The sequence below is a fragment of the Molothrus aeneus genome, chromosome 3, assembly GCF_037042795.1.
Source record: "Molothrus aeneus isolate 106 chromosome 3, BPBGC_Maene_1.0, whole genome shotgun sequence".
Taxonomy (NCBI): Eukaryota; Metazoa; Chordata; class Aves; order Passeriformes; family Icteridae; genus Molothrus; species Molothrus aeneus.
In genome coordinates, this window is record NC_089648.1 from 21,089,412 (window position 1) to 21,112,969 (window position 23,558).

At 44.0% G+C, this 23,558-nt stretch overlaps 1 protein-coding gene across 1 annotated transcript; it reads right to left on the minus strand.

Annotated features, from left to right (window-relative positions):
• Positions 1-2,000: 2,000 nt before the first annotated feature.
• On the minus strand, positions 2,001-23,493 carry DTL (denticleless E3 ubiquitin protein ligase homolog). The gene is made up of 15 exons (XM_066547847.1): positions 23,448-23,493; positions 23,132-23,257; positions 22,186-22,284; positions 21,796-21,857; positions 21,584-21,704; positions 21,020-21,085; positions 19,788-19,903; positions 19,045-19,118; positions 18,007-18,110; positions 16,991-17,095; positions 13,868-13,980; positions 10,305-10,394; positions 8,465-8,603; positions 3,421-4,283; positions 2,001-2,069 (listed from the first exon to the last, which is right to left on the minus strand). The coding sequence occupies exons 1-15, from the start codon at positions 23,491-23,493 to the stop codon at positions 2,001-2,003; spliced, it is 2,193 nt and encodes a 730-aa protein (XP_066403944.1).
• Positions 23,494-23,558: the final 65 nt, after the last annotated feature.

Consider the following 23,558-nt stretch of genomic DNA (forward strand, 5'->3'; position numbering starts at 1 on the left):
AAAATACTATGAAAGAGTGGAGAAACACAAAATCCTATTGTTGATGTGTCTGATGACTCTCTTGTACTTCAATAGGGTTCATATCTCTTTGCTCTGCAACGTTTTTTACAAACTGCATGGAGGAATCCTGCATGAAAATCTGGGTAAAGCAAGGCAGGTTGTACCCCACAAAGTTGCTATAATTAAAATTAAGACAGAATTAAATCCCAAACCTACTAATTTTAGGTTATGTTTCTACTGCTTCCATCTACTTCAATATCTAGAAGTAGGTTAAAATTAAACTAGCAGATTTTTTTATATTCCTGTTTTGCCTAAGATACTAGATCTATTCAGGTAGTCACTTTTTAAAAATCCATTTTTTTAAAAAAGAACTAAAAAGAATGCCTGAAGCATTCATAGGATGATGGCCTGTAATTCAGGAAACAGGAGAAAGCTGTCCTGGCCCCTATTGGTACCCAAGAGCTTATGCTAAAAGATGCAACATGATATTAACTACTTTTATTTTTTTCAAAAAAGCACATTGCACATTTCCTTTTTCTTCGTAGCTGTAACAGACCTTTTACAAAAGCCATTTTCTCTCAAGTAATTTATTTCCTTGCAAAATACAATCTACCACATAAAATACAAACCAACTTGTTTCCTTCTAATCCCTTTCAGCTACCATACTTTCCAATGTTACTGTAAAGTAGAGGTTAAAGTTTAAGATAGAAAATATAAGTTAGTGGAATCATATCCCCTTCATATACCTCAATTCTTCTACAGTGGAAAAAACATAATAAGGATTCAAAGGATTTGATTGGTTTCAAAGTTCATGGGAATGATTACACTAGAAAACAGAGTAGAAAACACAGCTAGACACTAGAAAACACAGCTCCAGCATAAGATAGAAGTCTTCTACTAAAAGATCCTGGGGAAAGCGTGGCTGAGGAATTAGTGTCATTGACAGTGATCTCATTTCAGTGACTTTGTTCTATCGGCACTGGGGACAATTTACAATGGCAAAGCCTTTAATATTAATATGTAAATGCTCTCAAGTGCTTTCTAAAATGTCAGTTGCCTCTCCCACAATTTACAAGGTATTATTTTGTAACAACTGTATTATAAAACTGTTATGAAGGTTATGTTATAAGCAGTTACTAATGCCTTTGCTACAGGCTGAACCTGTAAGAACTGACTGGAAATGGGCTGTTAGGGGATGCCTATTTAGGACAGATCAAACTAATTTTTTGAACACACCTTGCCAGTATTTTATTTCAGTAAAGTGGTAAACTTTTGGTCTTAAGAGCTGTAGTGCTGATGGTTCAAGAGGCAGCTAAGTAGGTAAACACAGCAGTTTCCAGGGTGGGAGAAGAAGGGGGATAGCAAGGGGAGTACAGGCATTACGTACTTGATTAAAACTTTGTCTCTTCTTACACCATAGTCACCATCAAATGGATGTGGGCTATTTAAAAAGTTTTTAGATTTAATTAACACATAGCTAACTTCCTTGCTGGAAGCAGGCAGTCATTGCAGTACTAGAGGAATAACTGTAGAAATGCCATTCAGCATGAAGAGGCTCAGATGTACCTCCAGTAAATTTCTGTACATACATTCCGACACTTATTTTTCAGGAGAGTGTAATGATTTACACACTACTCTAAAGTAGTGGCAGTTTGAACAGCAGATTAGTAACATGAACTGACAAGCTATATATGCCTGCCAACAATACACAGCAGAGCTATGTCTGTCTTTGGACTAGAACAGTTGCCACGTAAAAAATACTTTGTTTATAAAAAAAATACATACCCTAAGTCAGAAAGAGACCATGAGTAAGTATTGTGTAGATTTTACACAGCTCACTTCAACTGGTAACAACTTTAAAAATGGGAAGACTAAAACCTCAAGTCTATGAAGGTCTGACAACAAATTGTGAAATCCTGGTGCATTGCTGTTGGCATTGTTAAGTCTGGTCTTGATAGCCTGGTGTCAACATCCTTCAGGTGCAAGCGCCGCACACTGCTTCAGTCATTCTGTGGCTTTCTGTGGAAGTATGTGCAGATCTTCCTCATGGAAACTGAAGTGGCTGCAGCCTAGCAGGAAATAAAACCAAAATTAGCCTGAAACACTTTTAGGTGAACAGCTCATATGCTGCAGGAATATCAAAAGTCTCCCCTCCATCATTGCTCCAATTTGCTCGGCTTCCCAACTAAGAGAGTAAATGAAAGGTTCTTTACTACAATCGGTCTCCAAGGTAAGAGGCTTTCCATCTACAGGAAACACTGCCTAAATCCTGGGGTTGTCCCACTGCCATGAGAAATGCACTCCAGCTGCAGTTTCAGCTTCCCCACAGCAGGTAAGAGAGCTGCTGTAAGATTTCCAAGATACAGCAAATTCAATGAATGCTGTTCGGTATTCCTGGCATCTCCTCAGGCTATGAGAACAACACAGGAGCATCCCAAAATCTGAATCAGGGCATACTGGGCAGGAAAGGTAATTGTTCTATAGTAATCTCTCTCCAGGGCAAATCTCTCTGTCTTGTGTTTAAACATGTACAGCATAAAGCACAAGTAGTCACAAGTAGTTGTAGGTTTCCTATAACCAAGGTTGCTTGGTACAACCACAACTTGAGGAGTCCAGCTGCTATGAATAACTTCAGAACTGGTGCTTTGCCCAGGTTGTATCTGATAGAAGTGTTGGAAGTGATGAAATCAGGCAAGAAATGAGATAAGCCTCAATGATGGCAACAACTTTTAGCATCAGATATTCAAGAGTACAACTAAAATTTGATGACTGAAAATTTACCTAACATTTACTAAAATGAAACTCAGTCAAAGACACTGGAGAGGACTTGGGAGTCCAGCTTCAGGGACAAGTCAAGTTTGGTTTGTTTTAGAAACAAACCCTCACTCTTGTACCCTTCTAGTTTTCCATTGAAGGAACTGAAGGCTTTATTTAATGCCCCACAGTTTTAACACGGGTAACAAATTCTTTTGCTACCTGAGCTGGAAGAGAATTTAGCTCTTTCTTCCAATGTTTAAGTGGCTTTCCAGTAACATACACAGGCAGATATGATGGTGAACACATGAACAGGAGATCTGCCAGGAAAGCTGTTGGCATTATTGTGCCTCAGAGTAGAGCTCTCTTTAAGATGGCTGCATTCTTCTAACATCCAGCTGGGAGCTGCAGGGATCTCTGAGCTCCTGTGTGCCTCAAGTCCCTTGAAAATGAAGGACACATCATAAAAATTCTATTCCTGCATGGAGAGGATTAGCAGGTAACAGCATTAATGTATCTGGCTTATTAGTTCAGAAACCATCCCTTTTGTCCATAGTCAAAGGGATCAGATAATTCTTTGTGTCTGAGCAGGAGGGAACAAACAAAGGGAGAGTGGCAGCTAGGGAGAACTTATTTCATGAGGATGTTGTTGGCTGCCCTACTTACAGTTTTTGGTGAAGTGGCCACTGCCACAGACTCTTGTCTCTTGGCACCAGGGCTGCAGGATGACAGGGGGCTGTTTGATGTGCTCTGGCTGCCAGCTCTGCCGGTCCGTAGCTTCTCTCCCAGAGCAGACAACCAATTTTTTCTTTCAGGAGAACTGTTCTCTTTATCTACTACCTCAGTGTCTTTCCCACATGGAGATCTGAAAAGATGGGGGGAAATTTGAATGCCTGAGGGATTAATATGGCTTCCAGAAAGGGAAGGCTCTTTTGGGCTGTGGCTGGAGCCTTCATGGTCATTACACAAGTCAGCCAGGCTGACAGAGTCTTCATCAGAAGCTTTTTGGTCTGGAACCAAGTGACATAAATTCAGCTTGGATTTCTTAGCTGCATGGTCCAGCTCAGTCACACAGCTACAGCCCTGTAGACACTTCTGCCCTGCATCAGCCTCCTTGCTGCAGTCAAGCCTTCTCTTGGCACGCTTTTCAAACTGTGAGTGTGGCACTTGAGGAGGGCAAGCAGATTCCAGGAGGCCCTGGGTGACTTCTGCCAGGGCTTTTCTAGGAGAAGGAGCCTCTTTCTCCACTTTTGGAGGAGAAGAGCAAGGAGTCCTTGTAACCCAGTGTTTGATGGACATTCTGGAGGAAGGGATCAGTCTGGGGGACGCAGAGGGGCTGGCTGCAGGTGGCTTGGCTGGGGTGGAGGCTGTGGCAGTCGGGGTTTTGGGAGCAGCCGTGGGAGTGCTGGTGGGCAGAGGGAGGTCTCCGCACTGCGTGGGAGCACAGGCAGCAGGCCGTGGTGAGGAAATGCACACACTGCCTGCTCTCAGGGCCTTGGCAGGAGTGCTCTGTGGGCTGGCTGCTGGCCCTGGGAGGGGAGAAATAAGAAGTCTGATGAGGAACACAGAACAACAAATTAAGGACAGTCTTTTTAAAAACACCTCTTCCAACCAGGAGATGAACCAGTGCTGACCCTGTGGGTCAAATACACCCTTTTGAACTAAGAAGTTGTATAAATCCCTCTGACTTTGGTTAAACTGGTACAAGTCCTTTATAAAATCCTGTATCACATTGATAAAGCATAATGCAGTACATTTGTGTAATGTCTGACATCTATCCCTTTGGTAGTGAGAGTTCTTACATGAGCTACAGCCAAAAAGAACTGACAAAACAAATCTTGAATCTTCCAAGTGTATCTAGCCTTGCTGGAGCTTTGGATTTTGCTTTTCCAGACAACTGCCTGGCAAAAAGGCTGGTCCCCACCTGCCCTGCATCTTTAATAGCTCCATAACTGAGCTGATGGACAAAGGTACTGCAAGCAGGTCCCATGGCTAATTACAGTAGCAAGGGAGCCTTACACTGTGATGCCCTAGCATGTAAATAATGCTCCAGGTGTTACTGGCTGCAGATTTGAAACATTTTTTTAGTGAAGAACATTCTTTCATTCTCTTGTCTTTTTGCTGTTGAACTTTCTGCAATGTTGTATTAGAATGGAGCCAGTAGTTATTTACCACACCCAGGGAAGCCTGAGAAATTCTTCACCTGCCGAACAAGGACTTAATTCCAAAGGAAATAAAATCTCTTAACAAATTATTCCCAAGCAGGTATTTCACAGTGGCTTCTGAGCTCACTAGCCAAGATATAAATGCCCCTGCTTGTAAAAGAGAAATTTTGAACACTCAGAAAACACCAGTCATAGCTAGGGACATAAGGACCTCACTAACAACAGTGGGAATCATACATAGCAAGGATCTCAGTCTGCAGCAATATTAGAGAGTGTTACTTTAATTTTTTCAAATGTTTTTATCTCCAGCCCCCTCCCACAGGGAGCACATTAGTAGGTTTGTAAGATGCCTGCTTTCTTATAGCATTCACATTCTCTGAAAAAATTCCTTCATCCAGGATTTTTCTCCTGGGAAGATGAGAAGTCTCAGAGAAAAGGAAAAAATCCTTATCTCATTTGCTTCTCCTCTGTTTTGCTCATGTGGAATGTGTTTGGAGATTGTTTGCCCACAGGAGGATTGTTTCATTGGATTCTGGTGTGAGTTGTTTTGATTCTTTGGCCAATCAGGGCCAAGCTGTGTTGTGACTCTCTCCAGAGTCACGAGTTTTCACTATTATCCTTTTAGCATTGAGTAAGTATCCTTTCTGTATTCTTTAGCACATTTAGTATAGTATTCTTTAATGTAATATAGTATTATAAAGTAATAAATTCTGAGAACATGGAGTCAGAGTCATCATTCCTGCCTTCATTGGGACATTCCCAGCAAATACAATACTTTCTCATTCACCTAACTCATGGTGATGCAATTAAATGGGGTAGTGCCTTAAGTTCCTCTGTGCACTTCCACTGCTGGGCACAAGAGCACTAAAATTTTTGTGTGTACCAGGGGTTTAATCCAAACTGCCCACTCTGAGCACTAGCAATGCACTATAAAGCACTTCATTAGAACAATGAGAAGTCTAGTGTGAACAACCTGCCAGTTTCTTTACAGTGTTGGGCTGTCTCACAAACAACATGTTGAGTGAGCACCCACAGGCCTGGTTATATACCATACTAAAACTCTTCTGATCCTTTCACTGTATTATCTAACTAGTATCCAAAATACAAGTACTGCTGCATCACAGCAAAATTGAATAGGATCCCATATTCAAGGATCCCACTACAAATAACTTCAACACAAAAAACAGAATCAAAGGCTCCTTTCCTGATAAAATAGGCTACTTCATAACAACTTGCTTCTATCTGGGCTATGCAAATAGAACTGCCAAGATTTCTTCTCCTAATCTTTGGTTTAATGAGCACTTACAAGACAATAATAACTCAGCTGGGAAATTAGTTGCACTCAAAAATCTAAGCTCCTAGGGGGGAAGAAAACAGCAAGCTCAGCAACTCTTGATCCATAATGATTATTACAAATTCATTCAGCAGAAATATTGTATGACTAATTGGGTATGAGCACTTTGAATCCCAAACTGGTCTGAGAGTTACGCTGTGGACACACAGAATAATGGAAAAAGAGTTATCCTGGGAGTAGGATGAGTGTCATGGTAAGAAACAAACACAAATTTGAGATAAAGAATATGAAGATCGGGTTTTTTTTTTTCCTGAGACTGCATGCATTATTCAAGTTTCTACCAAGCTAGTTTGAAGTTGTTTCCATTTATGCTGCCACTGCACATGGTACAATATTGCAAATACCTGCAGTCAACCTGCATCACACCAAAGCAGGTTATTTTGGATGCTTCCTACCTTCTCTGCCACAAATCTTTTAGAGTGGTATTATCAATCTCCAAATTTAAGACTCACAAATTGTCCACGCACAGGCCTGCTCCAGAAATTTGGCTACACAAAACCACAGAGAAAGTAGTACAACTTAAAGAAACCACAAAAGTAATTGCCAAAGAGGAAACTCTGGTTGCTACACTTCAAGAAATAGGTCAACAATCAATACACAACCTCAATCTCCTAATTTGTTCGTCAGAAATGGGTGGGGAACTACCTAGATTCATCCCAGCAGGTCTGAAATAGTCCTCTGCTTGCCTGCTCTGAATTAGTCTCTGCAGATAACTCCTATATTCTACCAGCACGTGTTTTGTGTTCAAGAGCCAAGGTCAGCAGGAAGCCTGCTCTTGTGTTTGCAGTGTCTGTGTACTTCCTCTTCCCTCCTGTGTTACTTTCATGCAGTAAGAGCAAGGAGAAATAAGTAATTTTTTCTGGTATTATTGCCAAACCTGACTTATAAGGTCTTAGTGTATAAGATACTTTAGATCTCATGGTTTTGGTCTAAACCTATGCTTACTTCTGTTTTGCTGGCATTAGGACACAAAGGTATTTTTGAACCCTCTCTGAGGAGGCTCAAAAAAGAAAACAATTTTGCACACACAAAACAATTACCAGCTATGTAGTGGTCCTGGCACTCTCCCTCCCATTGTCCTGCAAACTTCCTGCTAGACTTGTTACTCACTGGCAAAAGGTTATAGAGGTAATGTTATCCCATTAGTGGGATTTGGAGACCTTCAGCCTTTATTTGTGCTAGCCAAGATGAAATTCATTTGGAAGGTGGCTCATAAAGATAGGTGGAATGCAGGAAGTCACAGCAGCAGCTGCTGGGAAGCTATTGTATTCTTAGTTTCAGAGCTACTCTGCAGAGAAGCTCATCTCACTTCACTTTGGGGGGAGGGCACTTCTCCTCCTTTCACCTACTCTACTGCAACATAATGCAGGTTACAGACAAATCAAAGTTAATATTATGATCAGGGCTCCTTTCTTCTGCTCTAGGGTACTACCTGCTTAGTGACTCCCTTCTCTACAGAGCCCACATCTGCTTGCTAGCTCAGAGCATGCTGCACAACTTGTCTGAGTGCCCAGGCTTTGTGGAAGGTAATGCATTTGCTCACTAGACTTAACACATGAATAGGTGACTAATTCTGGGACATTACAATCATCACAATTGTCTACATGTTTTTTTTAAGTACTTTCACTACACAGCATTTCATTTGGCTGTATATGGTCAGTACCACTGACTAAAGCTGAAGAAAGAGAGACAACACTGATAACTGCACCTGAGAAATAACTCTGTGCACAGTTCAGCTATGGGCAGAAGCAAACAGGTCAGAGTTCCAAGGCTCTACATGTGCTGTCAGCCCTTTGCTGGGTAAACTACCAAACTAGAAAAAGCATATGATCTTACTGCTCTTGCTTAGTATTTGATAGGGCAATTTAAAAAAGGTGAGTTCTTGCTACAGTGACATCTCCTTAGGCTGGTCAGTTATCAAACCCTGCTGAAACCCACTGAAGATCTGGCTGCCCAACAAGCTGTGTCAATGAATATCTGCTTTGACAGACTTTGCCATACTTGTAAGCTACTTCAGCCAGCTTGTCCTGTTGATGGCAGAAGTATTTACAAGTAGAAGTGCTTGTCTGGCTATATGAGTAATTGCCTAATATGAGAAAAACCTCTGTACCAACAAGCCAAAGGCTTTTGTTGGTACAGAGAACAGACGAAATTCAGCAGCTGTGTGAGCAAGATAGCTCAAGGGCCTTACCTGCTCCATGTTGTTCTTCTGGTTTCTTCTGAGTGACCCAGCCCACCAGGCTGGCTTTGCTGGATACTGATTTCTCTTCCTCAGGACAACGTTGTAGGCGCCAAATCCTCACAGTGTTGTCATCAGAGCATGTGGCAATCTAAGTATAAATTTGTGTGTTAGAGTGACCAGGGCACATCCTATGGATCACTGGCTGAGCGAACTGGAACAGCTTCATCCAGCACACCACGCCAGTATGAATGATGGTGAAGCATGGCTGAAGGGGTACAAGATAGACCACTGAACAGTGAAAAAAACCCAACTCTGTTTCATTACTGCACCATTTGCTTCACATGGCTATGTAAGAGACACTGCTCTGCTCAGGGCACGGCACATTTTGGGATTTCCAACCCTTGGTAGACAAAAGCAGCCATGATCCTTTGTGCACCTGCATCTCAATCTGCCTCTTTTGCTGAGGACATCTTCAGCTTGGGGACAAACATTTGCAGCACACCGAGAAGGTGACATTGGATGGCTGCTGCATGAGCTGTGCTATCTCTTCAGAGTCAGATGTCAGCAGTACCTGGCAGAGAACCCAACTCTGCCAGGAATACAGCTCTAGAGCCCTGCTGCAGCATCACATGCTCCAAAAAGATCTCTGGAATCCTGACCAAAGGAGCAGCACCCATCCAACCCACACTTTGTGGCTATCTTCAGGCAGATTAGCTGTTGACTCAGTAGAAATCAACCAGTAGAAAGAAAAAGGAAATGCTGTGGTGAGAGTTCATAGCAATCAGAATGGGCCAAGTGTCTCTGACTTTTGTCACACCAATGTTGTCCCTACCAAAAGCAACCTTGCTTCTCAAATCACACCAAGCAGCTTCCTGACCTGTGTTAGCTCCATATTTTCCACTTTTCCTCATGCATTGGCATCTGAAAAATGACTGCCTATTTCTTCCCTGTGCCAGTAACAATTTGAAAGGCTGAATTGGTCTGCATTTCCAACACATCATGATGAGGATGCTGGGCTACCTCTAGATCACAAATTTCATCTGACATGCTAGTTCTCATATTGTGCATCTTACACAATGAGAACAATTCCCAATGTTTCCCTGCAAGACTCCCACCCTCCTACACTGTAATGCATTTCTGAAGTTCTGGTGCTGCAATGGAAGCTAGGGAAAGAAGCTGACTTCTTTAACATTGTGGGGTAGAAGGAACTCTGGTTGTTGTTAGGACACTGCTCAGGATTTTTCAGGGTTATCTCTAGTTTTGAGCTAGGCCAAACATTTGAGCCAACTTCCTACTCCAGTTGTTTTCCTGTCAGCGACACCTGGTGCATAACTACCGACCCAATTTCACTGGAGGCTCTTTTTGTCATAAAAGCAGCTCAGATTTTGAAAAGAGGTCACAATGAAAAGAGTCCATACATTTTTAAAGGGCATTCAAAACTTCTTGCCACTCTGTACTAGACTAGCAGATATATCAATGGTCAGAGGGAAAGGAAGATGTGAATATGGAACAACAAAACAAGCCTTTGGCTTATGAAAGCCCTGATTAAATTATTTCATTGTCTTGTCTCTTATAGGTAGTATCAAGCTCTCATCACGAGAGGTCTTTACTGATTTGCAATTTCTTAGAATTTCTCAATTAGCCAAAATTATCTGAAAAGAATAAAAAGGTTCTGATATGTTGTGCTAATATGACAAGGTTGGATTACTGTCTCCTAAATGAACATTTTAGAACTGATTGACTAAAAATTTCCTCCCAAAACAACAATTGCTGCTGTCATTTTGAAAAGCAGATGTTGTCACATCACATCTATTGTTTCCCAGTAAAATCCATTTTGCAGAAGACAAACCTTAGTGAAGTCTGAAGGACACCAAGCAATGGAGGTAACTTCATGAGAGTGACCAAGGAGTATCCGTGGAGGAAGGCTTGGCTCAGAAACCTTAAAAATTCCACAAAAACAAGCCAACAGTCAGAAGGCACACAGCCTAAGATACCAAGGAAAAGCCCATATCCCACCTGTGAAGCATATGGATACTTCCCCTCTTTCCTGTATGAAAAGCTCTCAGCCTGTCAACATGAGGCAACAACTGAGGAAGTCCTAAGCAGCAGTTCATGGAAACACTTGTTCAATTCCTGCTACACAGGAATTCTGCCTCCAGAGCTGACAGCCCAAAACATGACACAAGCATTTTAAATACCTCTACCTGTTCCAGGTAGGATGTTGGGAACTCATATTTTGTATCAGGTTAGGCAAATATATTCTGCTGCTATTTTACCAATGTCCCAATCACAGGTCAACGGTTTATTAAAAAAATGAAACCACTGCCAACAAAATCCCATAGATGAACCTCCAGTGGCTTCAAAACTGGCATTTGTGCAACTGCCAAGTGCCTGTTCCTTCTCCAATCAATCAGCTGGACCAGACACCCTCTTAAGATTCATAGAAAAGTTCTCTCAATCACTCACATCCATTCAACTGATCTCCACTTCTCTCACACTCTTCATAAAAATCTTTCTCCTGTATTGCTACTTATCTTTGACTCCAGCTCCTGCAAGTGACAGAGCTGAAGCCAGCACTAAGTGGCCCAAAGAAGAAAACACACACACATGAACATAAACACACACACACACACACACACACACACAGAGTTTTGCTTGCTTTCAGCAGGCAATCCTTTCTGGAGCTGTGAGTCACCACCATTGATGTGACATTATAAGGGAGATTTATCAAGGGGATTTGCATAAATTACTAAGGGAATGAACAGATCCTTTGCTGTCTGGGAAAAGTAGTGGATGTTACATATAGGTTTCAAAGGAAGATGCAAGACTTTGGGGAAGGCTTCTGATTCACAAACATTTTTCTCTTGTAGATCATCTACAACGGCCTGCAAAACTGCAGCTTCAGAACTTAAGTTGTTTTGATACAAACAGGTTCATCTTAACAGGACCCTTTTTTCCCCTGGCATGATAGAGGCAATCACTTGACTAAATAGCCACTAAATGCCTTGGTCAGAGCATTCCCTTCACTGCCAAAAGATGCAATGGAAATCAAATCCCTATTTAGGGAATAAACAGAAGGTCCTGGTGCAGAGAACATCTTCACTTACAGTTAATAGCAGTCTTGCTATTATACATTCATAGCAGCCAAAACAGTGGTCCAGTAGCCACTGATTGCTGGAAGGAAAGCAGAGGAAGGGAATTACTCTTTCTAGGATACGGTGATTTTACAATATAGCAGTGTAAATTAAAGGAACTATACTATTCCTGTGGAGTGCAGAGTTATGGCTGTGTCCATGTGTTTGGCAGAAGACTGTCAGGCAGTCTGCATGGAAAGTCAGGATTAGCCCCAGCACAGGCTGCTTTTTGTGCCTGAATTGACAGGATATTGTTGGGGAAGTGAGGCCTATTGTGGAAAGGTTAAAAAGAGAAACCTAGGAAATGAGACCTTTTTTAGTTACTCTCCTCACTGGAAACAGCTGTTAGATCCATTTTCAAGATGCAGCCTAAAATGGTGTCTATGGCTTTGTGCACCATATGATACAGAAGCACCTCCATTCCAGGGCTGGGACACACCAAAGTGTAACATGATACGGTTTCCTGGGAGGGATCCACATCAAAGGATTGAAAGAACAATGGAAGCACAGATCTACAAATGGTATTGTTTTATTACCAGGAAGGTACCTCAGATAGGTACCATCTTTGTGGAGAAAAACCTCTCTGCTCTTCAGCTTGTATAATCTTATGGTTGTTCAAGAGTGAGAGTTCATCAATTGATTAACTTCTAATTTAAATAAAACCAAACCAAACACAACAAAAGAAGTGTTTCTTGCCTGGAAGTGACTTGTATATGAAAAAAGACTGAAACAGCATCCTTGTCAGCAATAACTTCTATCCACAGCGTTTCTCAATCAAACACAAACTTAGCACTGCTGCAAAAGTTTCTCAAAGAAATCGTCTAAGTGGAAAAGGTCTTCCTCTGCACTTCATTCCTCTCTAGATACAGAAAGAGCTCTTCATAAAGGTCCTTATAACATTACCTGTTAACTATTCATGCATCATCTAACCATTGTTTTCTTCACAGCATAGTAAGTCCTCATGCCAGGAAAAGATACATATGTTTCAGAGTCAAATTTGTCAACATTTAATTAAGAAGCCTCTGAATATGACAGATCTTGAAAGAGACAAATGCACTGGAAGTCCCCCTTTCTAATATGACTGTGGTATTAAAATAAAAAGTAATCATCTGATGATTTATTTTATAAATATGCAATACGATCTGTCACTCATATGTGATAGCAACAGAAATGTTCCCTACATTGATGCATTTTAAATGTGCTCAAATGCTTAAATTTTGAGATATAATGACATCCTTGAATACTCTCAACTGAGTCCCAGCCTGTGTTCCAAGAGAGTATCGAAACACATGAATGCAGAATCTGCAACTCAAGTTCACACAGGCATTTTTGCTGAATTTGCACAGAACACAGGGAAGGTTAAAATGACACCACTTGGCACAGTAATCCTGCTACCACACTCCTGCCTCCACTGAGTGAGCCACCCAGCTGCCTCCAAGTGTTCTTCAAAATAAAGAGGCTACGTGCTCAAACCACAGCCTCAGTAGGCTGACCCTCTCTTCTGAGAGGTTTGTATTTTACTTTCAAACTCGTTGTGAAATGGATGCATAAGTCAACATTCCCTAAAAGTTCACACAGTCCAAAACTGTAATAGGCAGTCACCTGTGGCTTCTGTCTGTTCTACTTCAGTAAGTCCACTCTGTTCCCATATGAGGAGCATGAAGATCAGAACTTGAGGCATGCCTTATTCTGAGGTGCCTGCTACTATCTTGGTGACATTTGCATTTCCTGCACATCACTGCAAGATGTTAAGTGATGAAGGCCCTCAGCTGTCAGACAGTGCTTTGGAATTTTGCTGAAGGCTCTGGCTGAGCCCTTGCTGTAACACAAAGGCTTTAACTACTGTAAATTAAGCATGAGAAAAAGCTATGTCTGAAGCAGGAGCTGGAAAAGGGAGAGGTGGAGGGAAAGAGTGCCCTTTAAAACAATTAAACTTTTAGGTTTCTGCTAATGTGTTCCATTGATAACTATGAACTGAGAACTATCTGTCTACTTGTCATAGCTGCCTGAATCAACAGGACTGAAAAAGGATTTTAATGCCCATTAAAACCAGATTAAGAGCAACAATTTGCAATAAGCAGCAGTGATGAGAGATGTACTGATGGCAGGAGGTTAGCTCTGTTTTACATTAAACAATTACACAAAGCCTTGACAGCAACATACACACTCCAGGCACAACATGCCAGGAGCTAGCCCATGCTGCTTTGGGTAGGATTGGGGAGCAAGGAGTGTTCTATGTGAACATGAAAAGCAAAAGCAGCTGCTCCCATTGCCTCACCTTCCAGATGTAGGCATTGCAGTCACTCGAGCCACTGACCAGGAACTGGTCATCTGGGCTGGTGCTGGATTTGATGTAAAAGGTGGAATTCTGGTGTCCACTGAAAACTGACACTGTGAAGAGGAAATAAAATACAAAAATCAGTAAAAGCCCCACTCAATGCATAGCCCTCGAGTCAGTTGTGCAAGGAGGGCTGATCTTACAGGCTTTTCCTGCCTAGCCACTTATCCTTTAGAGAAAGTGGTTGCACTGCTCCCTTGCTCTGGGGCTCTGGCAGCAGGAAGATTTATTATTGTTCTGGAGCCCTTCAGGCTTCCCAAACAAACCAATGGCAGTTTCATTAAAGCTCTACCTTGACCCGTATGACAAGCAGGCTCTCAGCCCTCACCTGGGCTGCCCCACTCCTCTGGTTCAGGTTGCCTGTTTCCTCCTCCCTCAGCCGCCATCACCAGTCCCGCTCCATCAACAAGGGCAGCCCCACAGCAGGAGCCTTCTTCCACACAGGTGGCCCAAAGGCACTGGCTGCTCCTTCCTCCTGCTGCCAGCAGCTTTATTTCATCAAAAACCTGTATTTCATCAGTCATGCTCTCCAGTATTTAAAGCCTCAGTAGTGTTTGCTAAAGCCTTGAGACCACCACCCCAAATGGCTGACATGGCTGTACCACCACGGCCTCCGCTGGCACGAGAACTGAGCGTGATGTGAAGTCCTTGGCGGCACCACGTCCTGTCCTCTCATGGGGCACAAAGCACAAGGCTCCCAGGGCAGCCCAGGATGGGCTGGCTCCCTCTCCTCCAGCCCTGTTTCAGTAGTGGCTCTCACAGAGGAAATAACCCACAGACCAAGAGGACACATGGCTGCCTTCAGTGGCCTTTGAAGAGTTGCAAGCCCATTTGATTTTTTTGCCCACAGCTCTTGCAGTGCAGGAGCCATCAGACAACCAATCCCTCCTAAAGCAGGCAGCAAGTGCTGTTACAGGAGGATTTCCTGACAAACTAGAGGCGCCTCAGTGCTGGATGGGAGCAGCTGCAGCTGCAGTGAGGGCGGCCCAAGGGCAGGCAGGCACTGCCCTCTGTAGGAGCTGCTCCGAGGAGCAGCATGGGAGCCCCATCCAGCTGGAGCGTGGGGCTGCACATGGCTGTAGAGGAGCTCCATCCAGCCAGAGCGTGGGGCTGCACATGGCTGTATAGGAGCTCCATCCAGCCAGAGCACAGGGCTGCACATGGCTGTATAGGAGCTCCATCCAGCTGGAGCGTGGGGCTGCACATGGCTGCATAGGAGCTCCATCCAGCTGGAGCGTGGGGCTGCACATGGCTGCATAGGAGCTCCATCCAGCTGGAGCACGGGGCTGCACATGGCTGTATAGGAGCTCCATCCAGCTGGAGCGTGGGGCTGCACATGGCTGTATAGGAGCTCCATCCAGCCGGAGCGTGGGGCTGCACATGGCTGCATAGGAGCTCCATCCAGCTGGAGCACAGGGCTGCACATGGCTGTGTAGGAGCTCCATCCAGCTGGAGCACGGGGCTGCACATGGCTGTATAGGAGCTCCATCCAGCTGGAGCACGGGGCTGCACATGGCTGTATAGGAGCTCCATCCAGCCGGAGCGTGGGGCTGCACATGGCTGCATAGGAGCTCCATCCAGCTGGAGCACAGGGCTGCACATGGCTGTGTAGGAGCTCCATCCAGCTGGAGCACGGGGCTGCACATGGCTGTATAGGAGCTCCATCCAGCTGGAGCACGGGGCTGCACATGGCTGTATAGGAGCTCCATCCAGCCGGAGCGTGGGGCTGCACATGGCTGCATAGGAGCTCCATCCAGCTGGAGCACGGGGCTGCACATGGCTGCACAGGAGCTCCATCCAGCTGGAACCACCTCGGCTGCACAGGAGCTCCATCCAGCTGGAGCATGGGGCTGCACATGGCTGTATAGGAGCTCCATCCAGCTGGAGCACGGGGCTGCACATGGCTGCACAGGAGCTCCATCCAGCTGGAGCACGGGGCTGCACATGGCTGCACAGGAGCTCCATCCAGCTGGAGCACGGGGCTGCACATGGCTGCACAGGAGCTCCATCCAGCTGGAGCGTGGGGCTGCACATGGCTGCATAGGAGCTCCATCCAGCCGGAGCGTGGGGCTGCACATGGCTGCATAGGAGCTCCATCCAGCTGGAGCACGGGGCTGCACATGGCTGTATAGGAGCTCCATCCAGCCGGAGCGTGGGGCTGCACATGGCTGCATAGGAGCTCCATCCAGCTGGAGCACGGGGCTGCACATGGCTGCACACACAAGGCAAGAGCTCCGTGAAGAGGCTGAGGGCTGCACTGGCCACAGCCAGCTCATGTGAGGGACAGGACAGACAGCCCATCCCCACAGAGCAGCCAGGGTTAACCTCAACAACCAAGCTGTTAATATTTACTACTCGCAGCACTTCTCCACTCTGGAAGCATTCCCACCCACCAGACTGCCTTCCTGAAGAGCAGACAGAAGGACACATTGTTCATTTAATTTCAGTTAACTGAAAGACTGAGAAAAGGCAATGGAAAATAAATGATGTGGCTGGCTGGAATGCATCTAACAGTTTTGCCACCGGCCTATGGCAAAGCAGCTTCGTGCACCAAAGGCTCAGGGCCATCTTGTGCATGAAAAGGTCACAGCTGCAGAGCTGAAGGAATCCGAAAGGATGAAGCACCTCAATATGCTGGGGATCCTTTCTTCCAGAAGCTGTGGTGTAAGTTAAACTGAAAAGACACCTTAAAATATCTGAAGTTATCAGGTGATCACTTTCAGTGGATTCATGTCTAAAAGTCTGACAAACCAGTGACTGCCAGTTAGCAGAGGTTTCAAACTTCCTTCAGGCTGGATAGTAGCCATTCCTCACTGGATAACTAGAGCTAACAGGCAAACTACCATCAGTCTCTGTCTGGGTGAACCAGATTAATTTTATGTGGATGGCTTAACACAAAATGTGGATCTGTTCTGCATAGCTTTAGAGATAAGAGCATGGAATAGGTTTCCTTCAAGTGTTGAACCTTGTCTCTGTCTCTCTGTGTTAGAAAGACAAACTTGCCTTTCTAGGCTCTGTAACATCTATACTTTTTGCAGCTATTTCCACAGATATCATGCTTACCTGGAGTGGTTCTTAAGCTTGTCATATTGAACATGTAGATACTGTCATCAGTGCAGTTAGCAAACAGATTAGCACCAGTGGAATCCAAAACCAGGCTAGAGTATCCTACAGAGAAAGGGAGAAGTTCTTCAGAACAAAAAAATTTGGAAAAGAGACATTCTCAAAGAAATGCCCAGAGAAGGAAATTTGGAAAGGATCTGTATCATGTATGAGATTGTCATGGTAAAATTTCTATGTTTGACAGAGCACTTGCTGAAGAAGAAATGTTTCTAGAAACATCTACATTTTCTCATGAGAGTTCAGGGTGGTATTTAGAAAGGAATTGCACCTTCAGAACAGGCAAGTGATTTATTTGATAGTTTCAAACAGATAACAGGAACAACCAGTTGTAGAAGCAGAGACCAAAAATAAAGATGCTCATGCTTTGATAGTACAAGCCAGTCTCTGATTTGCTAGTGATTCAGGTTCAAGAAAAATCTTTCCCTGCAGGCAAATTATTTCACAACTACCTCCTTGGGAGTGACACTGACCATTACCACATTGATCAGACAAATAATCAGGAATTACTGTGTTTCACCAGAGCACTGTAAGGCATTAAAGTTAAAAAGAAGACAGAGAAATATGAACAAGTGTGCTATCTTTTTTGATAACAGTTTCAAGGGGTGATAGTATAAAAACCCAGTCCAGTCTGTTGTCTTTCAAGATACAATGCAAAGAAAGTTCAATCTGAATTTTACTTATGTATCAAAATGACTAGCTAAATTCCTCATGAAGAGCTTTACTGTTCCTCAACTCTGTTTATGAAAATGCACTGCTGAAGCTTCTGCACATTTTTATCATTGGTGCAGTGATAGAAAAGTCAGGCATGTTCACTCTTCAACTTGAAAATTTGATACTGGCAATCAAAATACCCTGCAGAGTTTGCCAGTCTGATCAACAACTGGCTATAAAGGTAAGAAATGTCACAGACAGTACTTGTTAAATTCTCTGTGCACTGTAACATGTGCAGTGCTCACCAAGCCTGCGAGTGCTGGTCCCAGGGTAGCAGAAGGAGCGCACGGGCAGTGGGTCCTGGCGGAAAGCCGCGTAGTTCCTGCGCAGGTCCCACACCTTGATCACGCTGCAAGAGAAAAGCACCAGTGTCTTCAGCTTCCTCATTTCCCTTCCCATGCTGATACAGCCCTTTAAGAGCACAGAAATCAGGGTGCTCATGACTGAGGAGTGTCCAGTGCTAAGGAGACAACAGCTGAGCAGGAGTAGAGCCGTGCTAAAAGCCAAACATTGCTCTGCTGGCCATGGGTGAGGAGGCAGCACTGCCTTCTGTAACTAACACAAGACACAGCAAGAGCCTAGAAGCCAACTTCCTTCAACTAGTAAAAGGAAACACATGGATGCATTTATACTTCTGATGAGTAGTTTTAGTTTGTGGTTTTAAAAATTAAGTCTTCCAATTTTTTTACTTGCTCTTTGGGAGCAAGTCTCTGTCATGAACCATAGGCAGGACAGTCAATCTTATCTGCTTCAGAAAGGCTCTGACCACATGGAACCTGCTAAAGAATCGAGTCCAAGAGGATCATTGCCATGCTGATCAATAAGAGAGTTTGCTCAAGCTCCAAGATGCTGCAAGGGATCTGGCATCTAAGAGAATGCATCTTTTGTAACTCAAAGCAACATTTTCTCAAGCATGCCTACACATGTCCAGGCCCTGACCACCCACTCACATCCATAAAGGCTGTCTAACAATAGTCTGTCTATGTATGGTCTCATAGGTCCATGAGAATAGAGAGATAGAGAAAGAGGGAAGAATTGCTCTCATTCTGCCCCATAGCTAAGCCTAAAATGAGCATTTACCACATATCACAGTTTGTCCAGTACTGCAAGCTCCAGTAAGGGAGTAAAGCCAATGCAAGCTGGCAGCATAGCTGTTGTTTCCACCTAGCAGTAGCTCTAGGCTTTGTTGGCCACTGAGTGATCTTAGAGAGAAAAATCTCCGAATCTTTTTATGCCACTGAGCGCACAGAATAGACAGGAAAGCAGGCATCCTCCCTCCTTACCCATCAACAGCTCCTGCAGAGATAAGAGTATGCTCATCTTGAAGCAGTACCACAGTTACACTCTGCTGGAAATCCTTAAAAAGAGAAGAAAAAAGAACTTTATTTTCTTTTAAGGACAGCAAGATCTTAGTTCAAGGCCATGTGAATGCAGGGAAAACCTCCTCCTAGCCAGGCAGCAGAACATAGAAACAGCAGATGTCATTTAGGACACAACAATGCTTTGAACACTCCCACTAGTGAAATTGCCACTGAGAGATAAGTGTTTGGGCAGCAGTTTGAGATTACATCTTTCAGCTCACAGATAAGAGAGCTGCCTTCATCCCAAAGTCTAATAGATTAAAAATGATCAGGCCTTACGCCAATAAGGCCGTGATTTGTCTGGTCAAATTAAGGGAGTAAAAAAAAAAAGACAGAAAAAAAATTTACAACTCTCCATATCTCTCCCCTCAAAAAGGGAATGCTGGCCACTCCTTTCCTCCCTGGGGAGGGAAAAAAAAACCCCATGTATTTTCACATAGCATTTGCCCAAAGTTGGCTTTTATGGCACACGGGTTGTTAGGCACCTAAACAATGTCTAAAATTAGCCACTGCAAATGACCATGACAAAAAACCCTATCTCTGCAAAGATAAATGGAAGCATTTACCACATACAAGCCCCATATTTCTCACTATATTTACTCAGGAAGAATTCTGTGAATAAGTGTCCTCAGAAGACACATTTTGCTTGTTGCCCAGACACCCACCACCAAGGGAGCAAGTCCTCTCAGGTTCTGCCTCTTCTTCTTTGGTTTGGAAGGAGTCTGCTTGTCAGCCACATTGTGTGCTCCACTGATTTGATTTACCTGCCTGTAAAAGCCATCTGAAGGAAATCAAAGACATCTCAATTAGTAGTTTACATGCAATTTTGCTATCACTTTAATAAAACAGGCATCAGCTTGGGATTAGACCTAAAAGGTGGCTTAGGTTAACCTTTAAAATCATTACTTCTTCTGAAAACAAAAATCAATTACATACAAAACCAGTGAGAACACACTGCAGAGGTCAGTGTACATGGACAATGAAACTAAAACTGATCTAGGCAGGCTCCCTCTGGAAATCATTACCTCTTGGTCTGTTTTTCACATGCATCCTGGTCTGGAGTGTTCAACCCACCTCATCCTAAGCAGAACTGCCTCACTGGAACATGTCCAGTGCTTTTCCACTCTATTTTATAATTTCATGTTCAGCCTTTTGTCTGTTAACTTATGAAATGTACTGCCTTACTAGACTAAGGGAATTTTTCTACTTTTTTTTTCCCTACACCTTCCACTTCGATCATGTGGAGTCAGTCAACTTTTCCTTCACTTGCCTGTTTGAAAAGCCACCTGGGACAGATGGAAGAGCAAGACAGGCAAAGAAACTCCTGTGGCAGAGCAGAGAACCGGGAAATGGCATAAGGGAAAGGGGCTGGAGAAGGAAAAGCTCCAGGAAACAGAGGAGCAGAATGAGCTTACATCATATTCATCGTAGGTGTTCCCACAATATATTCAGTTGCTACCAGCACTCACAAGCTCTTTTTTCCTACACTTTCTGCCTTCCTTCCTACTCTGGCAGGAGCCTTTCCAGCTTTTCCTCACCCCTCTGGATGGCTCTGACCTAAGCAATCTCTCCTGTCTCACCTGCTCTTGCACTGCCCTAGCAGGGATGCATTCTGTACAGCCTCACCTCCTGACTTACACACAGGGATTATCAAACCAGCCTGTGGTTTGATGTTGCACATCTGGGACTGCTGCAAAGTGGGGAAATGCCATGGTATACATAAATAGCAGAGATACCTATTCCATCCTCTTACAGTACCTAAAGCAGTACAGTTATCTGAGAATCCTCTGCTGCCTACATTGTAATCAGAAGTATCGGTCCAACCAGCCCATCTGAGCAGTAGTCCTTTTACATGAGACACCAAGCTTTTCTGATACATATCTGAAAGTTTATTTACCTTTCTTGTTGCACCTGGTATCCCAAACCATGATGTTTCCATCTCTCCCTCCAGTACAGAAAACAGCTGAGAGAAAAAAAAAGTCTTATTAGCTTCTAAAACCATTTATTTAATTAACTGAATGCAGTAGAATGCCATCAGTGTACCTCTGGCTCTCCTGTCCTAACACTTGGGATGCTAGTCCCGGAAATACAAAACTCAGGCCATTGTTTTGCCGTGCTTTTGACTTATTCCCTTACTCTTGCTATTCTTTTTTTACTCCCACTAGAGAAACCAGCCTATGGAAAGCATATTCACACACTTGGGTATGGAAGCAGATCTTATCTTTGCCCAAGATCAGAAATGTGCAGATTTTAGCATCAGGACACCATCAAGTTCCAGCTAAACAGTTTTGCTTTCCTGGCTGAGTCACTGCTCAGGCCTGTGCTATTGGTAGCTGTCAGGCCTGTGCTATTGGTAGCTATTTGGAAGCTGTCAGCTTCCAAAGCCCTTTTTTAGCCCCTAAAATACTTTTCCAGGGGTAAAGAAGAAGGAAAAAACAGACAACAGGCAATATCAATTTACCTTTCTCAAATCTAGAAAAAGCGACTGACTTGAGGCTACACTGGTGACCTTTGCATATGCCAAGAAGCTCGCCAGCTCTCACATCCCACACCTTGGCTGTCTGATCTCCTGAAGCAGTGACCTTCAGAGGGAAAAATAAAAAGCTTAAGTCATTTTCTGTACACAGTTGCCAAAGCATTAAAAAAAAAGTCAGATGGCAAAAGATTCCTTACAATCCTGTGTTCCCCTGGCACCCAGGCAAGGTCAAATACAGCATTTGAGTGAGCCCGCCATTCTAACAAGAAAACAAAAGCCAAGATTAGTTCAGTGCATTGTAGCATGGTATTTTGCAGAAGACTAAATCACATCACACACTGAAATCAGAAATCTCGTCAACAGTTTGCCTTAGGCATGAAAGACAACACAGAACAATTCATCTACTACTGCTGATTTAAGAGCACATTCATGCTGCTGCTTTGTAAAGAAGACTCAGCAAAGTATGTGGAAGGAATAAAGTACTGCCTACAATTTATGTTTTAAGGACTTGCAAAAAGCTCTCTTCGATTCCAGCAAATCCCACACTTGTCACATCAAATGAAGATCATCTTCTGTACAACATCTACCTTTAAAGATGAGCTTGCTGGTGGTCTGTGCTTCAGTATCATACAGTCTAACAAACCCTTCTTCATTTGCAACTGCCAGGATGTGCTCCAAATTAGGGGCTGAAAAGAAATTGAAATATATTATGTAGCTAATACAAAATCATGCCCATGCTCTTTGTGAAAACCATAGATGCTTTAAATAGGGAATGCAGCAAACATAAGACTGTGAAATTAACAGCATCTACATAGCAACCTAAGTGTTAAAATGCAGAAATACTGGCAAGCATTTTTTCTAGATGCTCCGTTCAGGAATGACTATACATGGGCAATCAAATGGCTCCAGAAGCAACTTTTGAGATAATACCTCTTTCACCGGCTATAACAGTTTTCCAGTTACAGTTTCCTGTATCTAGAGTACCTATCATCTACAGCCTCCAGCATTTTCTGTGATCTGACTTGGAAAAGCAGGAAGCCACCTTAGAGAAATGTAAAATCTCATGCCAAAACTAGAGTACAACGAATGAAGATGTTTTGGCCTAAAGATCCAGGAGCTTTATTGCTTACTCCCTTCCCCCATCATGGGGAAATGCCATGTGTACAGCACAACCTAGTGACACCCATCCGCATTTGATTTCTACCTAATGTTCTCCACCCTATTATAGCTTTTATATATTTTGAACAAAGCCCCAGTTTTTCACCTGTGTAGCCTCACACTGTCACCAAGAGGACACAACTTGAAACACACACAGATGAAACAAAAGAGACACTAAAATGAATGCTTTACAGTTGCTTCTTTGAGGGAATACTTTCCATCGGTATCTAGGTGCACCACGATCCAAAGTTTATCACGTGTAGGGGCTAGCTCACTGTAGCAGCTGTAGCAGTAAGCTGACTTTAAAACAACAGACTGCTGACAACAGAGCCCATACCCCGGCCGCACAAAAGGGCTTTCAGGAGGTGACTTTACCTGTAGAAAAGGTGCAGCCGAAAGGAGGGATCGGCATTCCCGTTTCCCCGTAAGACAGGTGATCATCTTCTCGGCTGCACTGGTAGCTCTCCAAGAGATGCTGCAGGGGAAGCGCTGAGGACCGACCTACAACGGGACAGACGGACCGTAAGCGCCTCAGACACCACAGGCTCAGGCGCCACGAGCCGCGAGACGGCCACCGCGGCTGTGCAGGCGGCCGGGGATGGATGGGGACGGAAGGGGGTACGGGAAGGCGCGGTGGCGGTGGCAGGGGCAAGGCGCGGTGGCGGTGGCAGGGGCAAGGCGCGGTACTCACGGGCGGGCGCAGCGGCGGCGCGGCGGAGCAGCGCGCGACACAGCATGGCCACAGGGACACGGCCAGTGCGCACCGCACCAGCTCCCGCCAAACCTCCGGCCCGCCAAGCGC

Bases quoted from the DNA above. Each gene is read 5' to 3' on its own strand.
- DTL (XM_066547847.1), bottom strand. From the start codon at position 23,493: ATGCTGTGTCGCGCGCTGCTCCGCCGCGCCGCCGCTGCGCCCGCCC. The intron at 21,086-21,583 runs GTAAATTGATAT...TTTTTCTCTCAG, and splicing joins TTTTTCTAGATTTGAGAAAG to CTGTTTTCTGTACTGGAGGG. The intron at 13,981-16,990 runs GTAAGCATGATA...TCCTCTTCACAG, and splicing joins AAGCTTAAGAACCACTCCAG to TGTCAGTTTTCAGTGGACAC.